We start from the raw sequence: 15,934 nt of genomic DNA, 5'->3' as shown, positions 1-15,934 counted from the left end.
ATATAAAATAAAAATAAAAAAAAATGGCCGGGTGCAGTGGCTTACGCCTGTAATTCTAGCACTCCGGGAGGCCAAGGCAGGCAGATCACAAGGTCAAGAGATTGAGACCATCCTGGCTAACATGGTGAAACCCCATTTCTGTATTTTGTAAAAATATAAAAATTAGCTGGGTGTGGTGGCACACGCCTGTACTTCCAGCTACTTGGGAGGCTGAGGCTGGAGAGTTCCTTGAATCTCGGAGGTGGAGGTTGCAGTGAGCTGAGATCATGCCACTTCACTCCAGCCAGGCAACAGAAAAGACTCCGCCTCAAAAAAGGAAAAACAAAGAAAGTAGCCTTGTCAATTTTGGATGTGTCTTGTTTTGGCTACCGTGTCTTCACTGTATTAACTACTGCAATTCTGGCTTGTTGAGAGAATGAATCCTCAGCTAATATTTGCTGAATGCGAGTGCATACTCCTTTTATTTTGTTCTGATGTTTGAAGTCCGCAGTTTACTCTTTTACCCTGTGGAGCATGAGAAACCCAAATGCTAAATTTAGTAGTCTTAAAAATAAGGACAAATTTAAGAAAGAGATCTTTTAATAAGCCTTGAGAAATACAGATGTTGCTTGGTGGTCAGGATGTGGTATGTGGTTGTCTTACTAGATTCTGCTAACCGACGTCTTTATATTACGGCAGTGTGGCATAGTGTAAAGGGCGCTGATTTATGTTTGAATTATTTCTCTGCCATTTATTAGTTGTGACTTTGGTCACATTAAACATTTCTTTTGGTTTGAATCTGATTCTCAGAATTATTATTATAATTCAAATATGTTACAACTCAGATATTTATAATAAACAATAAAACGTTCCTCCACGTGGCCCTAGCCTCATAACAAATGTTTCCTTGAGATTAAAGCTTTCCTTTCACAGTACATTCATAGGAGCAGCAATTAGATTATTTACTACAAGCTGTAAAGTTAAATGATAATCACTAGAACCAGTTATTATTAATATAGTTCATTCTCTCTCAACAGCCTCCTCCTATACATATAACACAGTGGGTAGTGGTATAGATGAGCATGTCTGAGATCAAAATCATATCAGAATTGCTGACCACCATAGACCATAGACTGATGATTCATCTTGTATCTGGTTTAGAAATAAAAGCATGTTGTTTGAACAAAAACTTTAGGGTTTTGGCTGGGCGTGTTGGCTCATATCTGCAACCCTAGCACTTTGAGAGTCCTGGTATCTTTTTTTTGAGAGACAGTATCACTCTGTTGCCTAGGCTGGAGTGCAGTGGCACGATCTTGGCTCACTGCAGCCTCCACCTCTCGGTTTAAGCAATTCTCCTTCCTTAGTCTTCTGAGTAGCTGGGATCACAGGTGTATGCCACCATGCCTGGCTAATATTTGTATTTTTAGTAAAGATGGGTTTCACCATGTTGGCAGGCTGGTCTTGAACTCCTGACCTCGGGTGATCTTCCTGCCTTGGCCTTCCAAAGTGCTGCGATTACAGGCGTAAGCCACCACGGTTGGCCCCTGGTATCATATTAAACATACTGTGATTAGCACATACGGAGCTGACTTTATTCTTTTTAATATCTGCAAAATATTTCAAACCTAGAGGTACTTTAATTTCTTTGTCCAGTCACCAATTGATGGCTGTTTAGTTGAATACCTTTTTAGTTAATTTACCTTGCTCTTTAAATTTGATGATTCTAAATTGGCCCCTATTTATGAAGGTGTCTGAAAGTGATTACCGTTTCCTACTTTACTTTCGTGTCCTGTTAGAAATACTACCCTACCTTAGTGTTAAAGAACAGACATCATTATTTTACTCTAACCCTAGTTAGTTTTTGTTGTTGTTTTTGTTTTTTTTCCTCTTTTTTTTTTTTTGGAGACAAGATCTGACTTTGTCACCTAGGCTGGAGTGCAGTGTGGTACGATCATGGCTCACTGCAGCCTCAACCTCTTGGGTTCCAGAGATTATTCCACCTCAGACTCTGAAATAGCTGGGACTACAGGTGTGCACCATCACGTCTGGCTAATTTAAAAAATTTTTTTTGGTAGAGATGGGGTCTTACTTGTTGCCCCAGGCAAGTCTTGAACTGCTGGGCTCAAGCCATCCTCCTCTTGCTTTGGTCTCCCAGAGTGCTGGAATTACAAGTCTGAGCCACCACCTCACCCGCCCAGAGTGTGTGTACATTAAGTATGTAATTAATGTAGATCCTTTAGGGAGTCTATTATGAACTTCAAATCTTAAAATGATTGATAAATTGCAAATAGGTTATTTGATACTAGTAGAAATCAAATTAAGAGTTTGTGGCTGGGCACGGTGGTTCACGCCTGTAATCCCAGCGCTTGGGAGGCCAAGGTGGGCAGATCATGAGGTCAGGAGATTGAGACCATTCTGACCAACATGGTAAAACCCTGCCTCTACTAAAATACAAAAAATTAGCCGGACGTGGGGGTACGCGCCTGTAGTCCCAGCTACTCGGGAGGCTGAGGCAGGGGAGTCGCTTGAACCCAGGAGGTGGAGGTTGCAGTGAGCCAAGATTGTGCTACTACTCTCCAGCCTGGTGATAGAGTGAGACTCCATCTCAAAAAAAAAGAAAAAGAGTTTGTGATTTCACAATATTTGTTTCTTTTGGTTACAGATTATTGAAACTATGCCAATGACTGAGAAAGTTGAAGAATTGCTGCGTGTCATAGGTCCATTTTATGAAATTGTCGAGGACAAGAAGAGTAGCAGGAGTTCTGATGTAACTTCAGGTTGGACTATTTTCCCTGTTTTTAAACTCATCAGCTCATATATTATGCACATATTAATATTTGTATGTCTGATTTTTTTTCTTACTTTCACATGCTAGTCCGACTGGAGAAAATCTCTAAATGTTTAGAAGGTAGGAATAATGAAATCATGCAAAAGTTTTGTTTAAAATTTACATGTCAAAGAATTCGCACAAACTTATAGAACTTATAATCTTGTCATCCAGGAGTTTTCATTCCAAGCAAACACATTGTTTGAAGTTCCAAAACATTATAAACCCTTAGAATTTTATTTTTTATTTATTTATTTTTTTTATTGCATTTTAGGTTTTGGGGTACATGTGAAGAACATGCAAGATTGTTGCATAGGTACACATGTGGCAGTGTGATTTGCTGCCTTCCTCCCCATCACCTGTATCTGGCATTTCTCCCCAGCTAACTCTCCCCAACTCCCCAACCCCCGCTGTCCCTCCCCTGTTTCCCCCCAAGAGACCCCAGTGTGTAGTGCTCCCTTCCCTGTGTCCATGTGTTCTCATTGTTCAACATCCGCCTATGAGTGAGAACCTGCGGTGTATGAACCCTTAGAATTTTAACCCTTAAGTGGAAAGTTATTAAAATACACCAGGTAGTTTACTTAGTATATTCAAAATTACAGCAGAATCTATGGTTTTAGTTTGATAGATCATGTTTTCTATTTTGCTTTGAGAATTACATTAATAATACTTTTAATTCAATGATTTACCTGCTAATTTTAAAATGAGTATGTTGGCCGGGTATGGTGGCTCATGCCTGTAATCCCAGCACTTTGGGAAGTCAAGGCAGGTGGATCACCTGGGGTCAGGAGTTTGAGACAAGACTTGCTAACATGGTGAAACCTCATCTCTACAAAAAATACAAAAATTAGCCAGGTGTGGTGGTGAACGCCTGTGATCCCAGCTACTTGGGAGGCTGAGGCACAAGAATCATTTGAACCCAGGAGGCAGAGGCTGCAGTGAGATGAGATTGCTCTTCTGCACTCTGACCTGGGCGACAGAGTGAGATGCTGTCTCAAAAAAAAAAAAAAAAAAAAAAAAAAGGGCAGGTACAGTGGCTAACAACGCCTGTAATCCCAGCACTTTGGGAGGCCATAGTGGGTGGATCACGAGGTCAACAGATCGAGACCATCCTAGCCAATGTGGTGAAACTCTGTCTCTACTAAAAATACAAAAATTAGCTGGGTGTATGATTGCATGCCTGTAGTCCCAGCTAGTTGGGAGGCTGAAACAGAAGAATTACTTGAACCCAGGAGATGAAGATTGCAGTGAGCCAAGATTGAGCCACTGTACTCCAGCCTGGTGACAGAGAGAGACTCCATTTCAAAAAAAGAAATTAAAATTGATATGTTTGTAATATGGTTTAACTGTAGCATAGCAAGCTAATGCAAGACAGTTAATTCACTTAGCTTGTTTTTAAATTTTATTTTGGTTCAAGCATCTTTGCATGGATTACAGTTTCATTCTTTTTTTTTTTAGAATTTGTCTTCATATACACAAAGTATTGAAAAGTTACGTTTTGCATACTTGCAGGAGAATAAAATGCAAAATGTGTTGGTATTAACTAAACCAATTTGCTCTTGAAATTTTTTTAGAAAGCAGAGTGAAATGAGACCACAAGAGTCAATTTAAGTGAAAATTGTATATATACTCTTTAAATAAAAATTGCCTGGCTTCCCTTTTTTTTTCTCTTGGGATCCCTATTTATAAGACATCTTTTATAATTGACAGTAATGGCAGTATTTCAGAATAGTAATCTTCCCTGCGCTGAAATCAGGCTTTGTACCTGTCATGGTAATAAACCATGTGCAAGTGGTACTGAGTTTACTGGGCATAACTCTGTTAACATCATTCTACATCTGGTTTGCTTAGAGAAGTCAAATATTAACAAGACATGCTTATTCAATTTAGAGAAAAAAATAAATGCTTTCTTCTTTTTTTTTTTGAGACGGAGTCTTCTGTCACTCAGGCTGGAGTGCAGTGGTCTGATCTCGGCTCACTGCAAACTCCAGCTCCTGGGTTCAAGCGATTCTCCTGACTTAGGCTCCTGAGTAGCTTGGATTACAAGTGTGTGCCACTGTGCCCAGCTAATTTTTGTATTTTTAGTAGAGCCGGTTTTGCCATGTTGGCCATGCTGATCTTGAACTCGTGACCTCAGGTGATCTCCCGATTTGGCTTCCCAAAGTACTGGGATTACAGACATGAGCCTCTGTGCCTAGCCAGAAAAAAAAAAATTAAATGTTTTCTGTATGTCAGGCATGTTAGGATGAAGACAGAAGTAAATCTGGATCTGCTTCAGTGGTATCCAGCCACTGGCCAGAGGCAGATATTTAAACAGCTAATTATAAAATAAAGAAGAGTAAATAATAGTAATAAAGGTACAGGCTCACAGTTACCTAGCTATCACTTAAAAATTTAAAAATCTTTGAAGACCAGAAGTTTTTTTGGTAAACTCATTTGGCAGCAAAACCTGTCTGATATGAAGTAAAAATCTAGGGAGCAAAGTCTGACCTGAAATAAAATAAGTTTCAGTCTCTATCCTATGTAGTGTAACTATTTATATGTTTTGCTGCAAAAATCATATTTTTTCTTTTTAGTGAGAGCTGTCTTAGACTTTATTGGATGTGTTACATAATATACCAAATGGCGTATGTACCATATAACCTTGCAAAATTAGAAAAACTTGAGATTTCAAAACATATCTGGATCCAAGGGTTGTAAGTAAGGGATTGTAGATTTGCACCATAATTTTTTTCACCTGAACCATGCTGATGGATATTTAGGTTATTTACTCTTTTGATCTTCAAAAAATGATGATGCTGAGAATAACCATGTATTTGTCCTTTCATATATATGAAAGCATATCTGTAAGAAATATTAGAAATGGAATTAGAAATATTTGATGGGTATTTGTAATTTTAAAAGATATTGCCAAATTGCAAGACAGTTTGCACTCTTGTCTTTTTTTTTCCTAAAGAAGCATTTACTTAAAAGTAGCCATTTAGGTTCAATAGAACAGATGTATCAGTTTTACATGGCCATTTTCAGAATATACATATCAGGAATGGTGAGTCCTCCAATTTTGTTTTTTTTCAAGATGGTTTTGGCTAATCTTGATCCCTCACATTTTCATATGAATTTTAGAATCTGCAAGTCAATTTTTTGCAAAAATGCCAGCTTGGATTTTGATAGAGATTGCAGTGAATTTGCAGGGAGTATTGTCATCTCAACAATATTATCTTTCAATACCTGTTCTCAAAACAGCATCTTGTAACCAGCAGCATCGGCAACAAATGTGTCTTTGTAGAAATTCAGAATCTTACATCACCCTAGACTTAGTAATTCAGAATCTGCCTCTTAAATAGATCTCAGGAGATTTGTATGCACATTAAAGTTGAGAAGCTCTGATGTACTTACCCTCAGGCTATAGCTTTGGCCACTTGGACAATTTGCTTTTGTAAGTGATTGATAACATTAAAGGATACTTTAAGAAAAAACTCAAATATCATAAAGACATGATATGAGTTGTGCACCTGAAGTCCTAAAGGTAATACAGGAATACAATTTTTTAAATGGACTCCAACTGTAATATTGATGGGATTGTTGGTAGAACCAAAAGTGTATTTTTTGCTTTCAGCGGGCTAGTATATAGGAAGTATCTCGTCATCTGCCATGTATGAAGATCCATTGATCTCTAACTTTATTTTGATTGATGTTAACTTAATTTATCCTCTGCCTGATTCAGAAAGGATTTAAGATAGCTTGATTGTAAGATGATAATTGAAGGAATTTGTCTATGTAATAATATGTGCATGTTTATAGTCAAATAAAATAATACTATTATTTTTTTTTTTTTTTTTTTTTTTTTGAGACGGAGTTTCACTCATGTTGCCCAGCCTGGAGTGCAATGGCGCGATCTCGGCTCACCGCAACCTCCGCCTCCTGGGTTCAGGCAATTCTCCTGCCTCAGCCTCCTGAGTAGCTGGGATTACAGGCACGCACCACCATGCCCAGCTAATTTTTTGTATTTTTAGTAGAGACGGGGTTTCACCATGTTGACCAGGATGGTCTCGATCTCTTGACCTCGTGATCCACCCGCCTCGGCCTCCCAAAGTGCTGGGATTACAGGCTTGAGCCACCGCCCCCGGCCAATAATACTATTATATATATCACTAACATTTGAATTCAAAATTATTTTATTATTTGTAAATTTTGTTAGTATTATTTGGAAATTATGGCATTATTGTATATTACCACATTGTGACTAAGTGGTCATTTCATGTTTTAGATCTTGGTAATGTTCTCACTTCTACTCCAAATGCCAAAACTGTTAATGGTAAAGCTGAAAGCAGTGACAGTGGAGCTGAATCTGAGGAAGAAGAGGCCCACGAAGAAGTGAAAGGGGCAGAACAAAGTGATAATGGTAATGTTGGATAATCAGGTAGTAATTTTACAATAAATAAATTAAGAGGGTATGAAGACATTTGGGCTGATTTGGTATTGTCTAAGATTAGAGCAGATGGTGGGATGTAGGCTGTTGACCTTATAATCGGGTTTGCTGTGGACCAAAAGGCTCTACCACACAGTATAGGACAGCCAACCTTATGCAGAAATGGGATAGGTGTTAATTGAAGGTTGACAAGAAGAGGCCACTCCTCCAAATGGACGGCCTGATCAGCTGCATTAGACATGTACTATTTTAAGGTGTTGTTTCTAACGTGAATATGCATAAGTTACTAAGGACAGGAGAGAAGTTAGACTCTCAATATCTTATCAAAAATAGAGTGGAATCTAGAGAATAGGATACAGGCATACGTTTTCGTTTTTGTTTTTTTGGTTTTTGGTTTTTTTTTGAGATGGAGTCTCGCTCTGTCACCCAGGCTGGAGTGCAGTGGTGCGATCTTGGCTCACTGCAACCTCTGCCACCTGTGTTCAAGGCATCTTCCTGCCTCAGCCTCCCGAATACAGGCATGTACCACCATGCCCCATTAATTTTTATATTTTTAGTAGAGACGAGATTTCACTGTGTTGGCCAGGCTGGTCTCAAACTCCTGACCTCAAGTGATCTGCCCACCTTGGCCTCCCAAAGTGCTGGGATTAAACGCATGCGCCATCGCACCGGTTTACAGGCATAAGTTTTCATGAAGAAGGAACATTGGAATTATGGGTTAGAGCATTGGGGGCCTTGTTAGAATACCAGTGATACATGGGAAGACTGTTTTCAAAAGGGGAGACAGAAACACACTAAAACAAACTGCATAACTTAGTTTTACCTTCCCTTTCCGGTAAGATATGACAAATAACGCCTTCTTTAAGGATCTTTTTTATCAAGTATGTGGACCCCTTTGCACTGCTAGGTCTCATAGAGCAATTTGCTTATGCCTAAGAGTAAAAAGATTTTGAGAGATTACTTTTTAAAGGAATTCTAGAAGATTCACAGGGAACTGAAACAGTTTTGAAGCCAACATAGTTTGGGTGCGCTCTTAGCATATAGTAAACCCCATTTCAAGGAGCATGCCTTCTCTTTGATCCAAGTAGGAAACCCTTCAAAGGGATTGTGGTAGGTTAGGGAAAAGACAACTGGTTATGAAAACATGGTATGCAGCAAGTGACCTACTGTGAACTTTTATGACTTTCTCCATTTCCTCATAAAAGATAAGAAAATGATGAAGAAGTCAGCAGACCATAAGAAATTGGAAATCATTGTCACTAATGGCTATGATAAAGATGGCTTTGTTCAGGATATGCAGAATGACATTCATGCCAGTTCTTCCCTGAATGACAGAAACACTGAAGAAGTAAAGCCTATTGATGAAAACTTGGGGCAAACTGGAAAAACTGATGTTTGCATTCACCAAGGTATTGTCCCCAAATAATTCTGTGTCCAGCCTCTTTCCTATGAATAGTCTTTTAATAATTACAGGATCTTTAGGATCAGTTTTGAATTTAAAAATCTCTTATTCAGTCATATCTTAGGGCTTGTTAATATTATAAGGGTTTATGGTTTTGAAAGAGAGTGAATTAGGGCCAGGGTTATATATGTATTTCTTTCTGTTGCCCAGGCTGGAGTGCAGTGACATAGTCATGGCTCACTGCAGCTTTGAACTCCTGGGCAATTCTGCCGCAGCCTCCTGAGTAGTTGGGGTTACAGGCATGTACCACCACGCCTAGCTAATGTTTAAATTTTTTGTGGAGACAGGGTTTTGCCAGGTTGCCCAGGCTGGTCTGGAACCCCTGGGTTCAAGTGATCTGCCCTCCTCAGCCTCCCAAAGTGCTAGTATTACAGGCTTGAGCCTCTGTGCTGGCCTATTTTTCAATTTTTAGGGATACCTAATAGTCCATATGAGAAACTCATTTATTTTTCTTTTTTTTTTTTTTTAGATAGAGTCTTGCTTCTCTGCCCAGGCTGGAGTGCAATGGCGCCATTGCAGTTTACTGCAACCTTCACCTCCTGGGTTCAAGCAGTTCTCCTGCCTCAGCCTCCCCAGTAGCTGGGATTATAGGCATTTGCCACCACGCCCAGCTAATTTTTGTATTTTTAGTAGAGATGGGCTTTCACCATGTTGGCCAGACTGGTCTCGAACTCCTGACCTCAAGTGATCCGCCTGCCTTGGTCTTCCAAAGTGCTGGGATAACAGGCGTGAGCTGCCTCGGCTGGCCGAGAAGCATCATTTCTTAATATAAGAACCAAACTTGCATATTTGCATCTTACATTTAGACATCCTGTTTGGTAGGTAATTTTTTTTATGGGGTTATTAGGTTTTATAAGGTTTCATCTAGACTGTCTTTATGGAATTCAGTGACAAAATATTTTGGTCTTTTCAAATAAAAATTATCAACTAAATTTAAAGTTTTGGTAAATTTAAAAAAGTGTGGCTTGATAAATCAAATTTGTCTCTCAGTATAAAAATAAGGCTGAAAAATACTAGCATGATGACTTATGTTGGAGTATTAAAAAAAAGAAAAAAAGGCTGAAAAAATATATAAGGCTGATGAATTTTGAAAATGGAATATGAAAACGGACTAAAAAGAAAAAAAGAAAAGAAAAGAAAATGGAATAAAGGCTAGGCACTGTGGTTAACGCCTGTAATCCCAGTACTTTGGGAGGCTGAGGTGGATGGATCACCTGAGGTCAGGAGCTGGAGACCACCCTGGACAACATGGTGAAACTCCGTCTCTTAAAAATACAAAAATTGGCTGGGCACGGTGGCTCATACTTGTAATCCCAGCACTTTGGAAGCCTGGGTGAGTGGGTCAGGAGTTCAAGAGCAGCCAGACCAACATGGCGAAACCCTGTCTCAATTTAAAATACAAAAAATTAGCCAGGTGTGACGGCATGCACCTGTAATCCCTGCTACTTGGGAGGCTGAGGCAGGAGAATCACTTGAACCCTGGAGGTGGAGGTTGCAGTGAGCCAGTATCACACCACTGCGCTCCAGCCTGGGTGACAGAATGAGACTCCATCTAAAAAAAATAAATTAGCTGGGCACGGTAGCAGGCACCTGTAATCCCAGCTACTTGGGAGGCTGGGGCAGGAGAATCGCTTGAACCCAAGAGTCAGAAGTTGCAGTGAGCCAAGATCTGCGCTCCAACTTGGGCAACGGAGTGAGACTCCATCTCAAAAAAAGAAAAAAAAGGAATAAATTTGTTTTTCTTTTATTAGAGTATAATTATACTATCTGCACTTTTGTTCATATTTAGATCTAAATGATGATCATGTTGAAGATATTACAGGAATTCAGCATTTGACAAGTGATTCAGACAGTGAAGTTTACTGTGATTCTATGGAACAATTTGGACAAGAAGAGGTAAAAACGACATTTTCTGATTGGTAAATTTTCAAAGTGGTATGTTAGAATTCAATGTATAACGTCCGTTAGTAGCAAATATACATGCTATTTTTCATTTTGAAAATATGCCCCTAAAATGTTTAAACATTTGTATTTTAAACTATTTTTTCTTAATTCAAAAATGTGTGAAATTCTGGAAAAGTCAAAGAAAAAAATTAATAACAACTATTCCATTATGACTAATAATATATATATATTTTTATAAATATTCTATGAGATGTGGGATGGAGATGCAGAGGAAACACTTTTTATGCTAGTCCCTATGTTTGAAACATTTATTAATGTTCAGGAAAATTGAATGCTTTTCTTTGTTGTTGTTATGTTTTTTAGAGATGGGGTCTCGCTCTTTCGCCCAGGCTGGAGTGCAGTCGTGCAACCTCAGGTCACTGCAACCTCCACCTCCTAGGTTCAAGCAATTCTCCTGACTCAGCCTCCCAAGTAGCTGGGATTACAGGCGTATTCCACCATGCCTGGCTAATTTTTATATTTTCAGTAGAGACAGAGTTTCACCATTTTGGCCAGGTTGGTGTCAAACTCCTGGCCTCAAGTGATCTGCCTGCCTCAGCCTCTCAAAGTGCTGGGATTACAGACATGAGCCACCACCCCCAGCTCAAATATGGGTTCTTGATATGTTGCCTAGCGTAGTCTCTTGGCCTCAGTTGAGCCTCTTGGCCTCAATCAGTGCTACCACCTCTGCCTCCCAAAATGCTGGGATTACAGGTGCGAGTCACCAAGCCTGGCCTGAATAATTTTTAAATAAATAAGTCTGTTCTTCACGTTGACTATAATTCATTGGATTGATATTTTTGGTGGAAATAATTTTTAAATTTCAGTTGATTAAGATGCAGTATTGGAAGAGAAAACTTGAAAAAAAAATTATAAAAGTCCATGAATTCTTTTTCTCAACTTTTTCTGATAATGATGAGGGTGGTTTATTTTTAATTTTTATGGGCACATAGTAGGTGTATATATTTATGGGGTAGACTGGGTGCATTGGCTCATACCTCTAATCCCAAGCAAGAATATCGCTTGAAGCCAGGAGTTTGAGACCAGCCTGGGCAAGATGGCGAGACCCTATCTACACTTTATTTTTGTAAAATATAATAAATATATATTTATGGGGTCCATGAGATATTTTGGTGCAGGCATATGATGTGTAATAATCATATCAGGGTAAATGGGGCATTCATTACTTCAGGCCCGCTCATCATTTCTTTGTGTTACAAACATTCCAGTTGTACTCCCTCAGTTATTCTAAAATGTGCAACAAAAATATTGCCAACTATGTCCACTCTGCTGTGCTGTCAGATACTAGATCTTATTCACTGTATCTCTATCTCCATGAGTTTGTTTTAATTTTCAGCTGTCACAAATAAGTGAGAACATTTGAAGTTTTTCTTTCTGTGCCTGGCTTATTTCACTAAACATAATATCTTCCAATTCAATCCGTATTGCAAATGACAGGATCTCATTCTTTTTATTTATTTATTTATTTTATTTTTGATTTATTTTTATTATTCTTTTTTATGGTAGCGTAGTACTCAGTCGTGTATATGTACCACATTTTCTTTATTCATTCGTCTGTTGATGGACCGTTAGGTTGCTTCCAAATCTTGGCTATTGCGAACAGTGCTGCAGTAAACATGGGATTGCTGATATCTCTTCAATATATTGATTTCTTTTCTTTTGGGTATACAGCCAGTAGTGGAATTGCTGGTCATATGGTAACTCTGTTTTTAGTATTGTTTGTTTTTTGAGGAACTTCCGTATTGTTCTGCATAGTGGCTGTACTAATTTACATTCTCACCAGCAATGCACAAGGGCTCCCTTTTCTCCACATCCTCACCAGCGTTTGTTATTGCATGCCTTTTGGATGAAAGCCATTTTAACTGGGGTGAAATAATATCTGATTGTTTTGATTTGATTTGCAATCATAGTTTTGATTTGCATTTCTCTGATGATCAGTGATGTTCAGCACCTTTTCATGTAATGGTTTGCCATTTGTAGGTCTTTTGAGAAATGTCTGTTCAGATCTTTTGCCCATTTTTAATCAGATTATTAGATTTTTTTTTCCTATTGTTTACGCTCCTTATGTATTCTAGTTATTAATCTGACGAGGGTGGTTTTTACAGCTATATTTCTGTCTGGCCTTTTTATATCCTCTCCCCATTCTATCTCCTACCTTGTTCTAATATAGTTTAGTGTGTCTTATAGACAATCATTTATCTTTTGCCTCCCTGAACTGATTTTAACTTTTCTCTTTGTGTTTTTCTCCTTTTCTCATTTCATAATGCAATTAAATCTATCTCTTCGTTTTCTCAAATTTTAAAAACACGAGAATAAAATATCTTTTACCTAAGGTCAAACACAAATGAGTAGCGTAGGCCAGTCATGGTGGCTCACTCCTCTCATCCCAACACTGTGGGAGGAGGTCGAGGCAGCTGGATCGCTTGAGCTCACGAGTTTGAGATCTGCATGGGCAACATGGCAAAACCCTGTCTCTAGAAAAAAATACAAGAATCAGCCAGGCATGGTAGCTACTTGGGGAGGCTGAGGTGGGAGGAAGGCTTGAGCCTGGGAGACAGAGGTTGTAGTGGCCAGATGATGCCACTGTGCTCCAGCCAGGCCTGTAAAGCCAGAACTTGTCTCAAAAAAAAAAAAAAAAAAGGCAGCATAGATTGGAAGAATAAGGATAAGGAGGCCAAACTAAGAATGAGAGAAATTAGTGAAAAATGAAAAGGATGGAAAAACCCAGATGCCCTTTTATTTTTTCTTTTTAAAGAAGAGATGTTTGGGAAATGTCGATGAAAGGGACCAGATAGAGATTAATCTCAGTGAATATCTGGCTGCTAACTTATAGGTTTGTTCCTGTTTTCTCTCTCAATCAGTTAATGGATTAAAGATCAAGGAACTGTCTGATCTGGCTTCTGGAGTACAGTGGCACAATCTGGGCTCACTGCAACTTCCACCTCCTGGGTTCAATTGATTCTTATGCCTCAGCCTTCCAGGTAGCTGAGATTACAGGTGTGCGCCACCCCGCCTGGCTAATTTTTGTATTTTTAGTAAAAACAAGGTCTCACCACGTTGGCCAGGCTGGTCTCATACTCCCGGCTTCAAGTGATCTGCCCGCCTCAGCCTCCCAAAGTGCTGGGATTACAGGTGTGCCACCTCGCCTGCCCCTTGCTGGCCTCTGTTAACACCACTCTCCTATGTGGTCTTTGCTCACCACCCACCCTGGCCTTCTCTCTCTAATGTGTCCAGTCCCTTCCCATACCCACCCTTGCTTGTACATCCTCCCTCTTCACTGAGGACTCTTACACACCCTTTATACCCTAACTAAGATGTTCCTTCCTGAAGGAAAGTAAGATACAGCCCCACCTCATCACCACCCTCACTAAATCTAGGTTAATTATAGGTTGTCATCCATCAATGTCTTCGGCGAGTTCTTTTAAAAACAAACACATTTAGGCTCTGCCTATGCAGTAACCATTCTTTATTCTTTATTCCTTTACTTTCTTTTTCTTTTTTGTTTTTTGAGATGAGTTTCACTCTTGTTGCCCAGGCTGGAGTACAACGGCATGATCTCAGCTCACCGCAACCTCTACCTCCTGGGTTCAAGAGATTCTCCAGCCTCAGCCTCCCGAGTAGCTGGGATTACAGGCATGTACCACCATGCCCGGCTAATATTTGGATTTTTAGTAGAGACAGGGTTTCTCCATGTTGGTCAGGCTGGTCTCAAACTCCCAACCTCAGGTGATCTGCCCGCCTCAGCCTCCCAAAGTGCTGGGATTACAGGCATGAGCCACCATGCCCAGCCAGAATTGAAGACATTTTTTAGAAAAAGAATATTTCCCATAATAACATGAAAGAAGATTTTAGAAAAATGGTATTTCTCCTATTGCTGTAAAAACTTTGTTGTGTATAATTAATGTTTATAGCTTTTAACTCAATGTTGTTTTAAATTTGTAGTCTTTAGACAGCTTTACATCCAACAATGGACCATTTCAATATTACTTGGGTGGTCATTCCAGTCAACCCATGGAAAATTCTGGATTTCGTGAAAATGTTCAAGTAATTCCTGGAAATGGCAACATTGGGAATATGCAGGTGGTTGCAGTTGAAGGAAAGGGTGAAGTCAAGCATGGAGGAGAAGATGGTAGGAATAACAGTGGAGCGCCACACCGGGAGAAGCGAGGCGGCGAAAATGACGAATTCTCTAATGTCAGAAGAGGAAGAGGTGTGATTACCTTTTTTTCTTCCCTCACTATCTTTATTTATTTACTTATTTATTTTTGAGATGGAGTCTAGTGCTCTGTCGCCCAGGCTGGAGTGCAGTGTGCGATTACAGGCACATGCCACTACACCTGGCTAATTTTTGTATTTTTAGTAGAGATGGGGTTTCGCCATGTTGGCCAGGCTGGTCTTGAACTTCTCACCTCGGGTGATCCGCCTGCCTCAGCCTCCCAAAGTGCTGGGATTACAGGCATGAGCCACTGCTCCTGGCCACACTTTGGAGATTTAGATCTCAAAGAAATAACAGAGGAAAATGAATAAAACAGTTTCTACTTGCATAAGAATTATTTAAAACAAACATTTTTGTCTCTTAAAATAGGACATAGGATGCAACACTTGAGTGAAGGAGCCAAGGGTCGGCAGGTGGGAAGTGGAGGTGATGGGGAGCGCTGGGGCTCCAACAGAGGGTCCCAAGGCAGCCTCAATGAGCAGATCGCCCTCGTGCTGATGAGATTGCAGGAGGACATGCAGAACGTCCTTCAGAGACTGCAGAAACTGGAAACACTGACTGCTTCACAGGTAAACTTTCAAATGTGTCATACCTTCTTCTACTTACTGATTCTGGAAAGCAATGTGGAATCTGTGTTGAACATATTTACATAAATTAATGTATTTTAGTAAAAATAAAAAGAACTTAGTTTTGAAAATATTGTTTAAGAAAAGACTGACCCAGAAACTAATTACTGCTTAAAATAATAGAGAAATAGCTGGGCATGGTGGCTCCTGCCCATAATCGCAGCACTTTGGGAGGCTGAGGCTGGCAGATCACCTGAGGTCAGGAGTTCAAGACCAGCCTGGCCAACATGGCAAAACCCCATCTCTACTAAAAATACAAAAATTAGCCAGGCATGATGGTGGGTGCCTGTAATCCCAGCTTCTTGGGAGGCTGAGGTGGAAAACTCGCTTGAACCCGGGAGGTAGAGGTTGTAGTGAGCTGAGATTGTGCCATTGCACTCCAGCCTGGGCGACAGAGTGAGACTCCATCTCAAAAAAAAAAAAAAAAAAA

The 15,934-nt window shown here is 39.7% G+C and overlaps 1 protein-coding gene across 7 annotated transcripts in view; it reads left to right on the top strand.

Annotated features, from left to right (window-relative positions):
• ACBD5 (acyl-CoA binding domain containing 5) overlaps positions 1–15,934 on the top strand; it is a 42,693-nt gene that overhangs the window by 15,089 nt on the left and 11,670 nt on the right. For 4 of the 7 annotated variants that reach the window (XM_032243820.1, XM_032243823.1, XM_032243818.1 and 1 more), the window contains exons 5-11: positions 2,642–2,756; positions 2,855–2,887; positions 7,074–7,208; positions 8,441–8,644; positions 10,487–10,593; positions 14,605–14,872; positions 15,248–15,447. In XM_032243820.1, coding sequence (XP_032099711.1) covers positions 2,642–2,756; positions 2,855–2,887; positions 7,074–7,208; positions 8,441–8,644; positions 10,487–10,593; positions 14,605–14,872; positions 15,248–15,447 — 1,062 coding nt within the window. The remainder of the gene's footprint in view (positions 1–2,641; positions 2,757–2,854; positions 2,888–7,073; positions 7,209–8,440; positions 8,645–10,486; positions 10,594–14,604; positions 14,873–15,247; positions 15,448–15,934) is intronic. The other 3 variants (XM_032243819.1, XM_032243824.1, XM_032243825.1) reach the window with 1 other exon arrangement.

The sequence above is a fragment of the Sapajus apella genome, unplaced genomic scaffold (assembly GCF_009761245.1).
Source record: "Sapajus apella isolate SASKATOON/1434 unplaced genomic scaffold, GSC_monkey_1.0 scaffold53, whole genome shotgun sequence".
NCBI lineage: Eukaryota > Metazoa > Chordata > Mammalia > Primates > Cebidae > Sapajus > Sapajus apella.
This window is presented reverse-complemented; position numbering and strand designations above follow the sequence as displayed.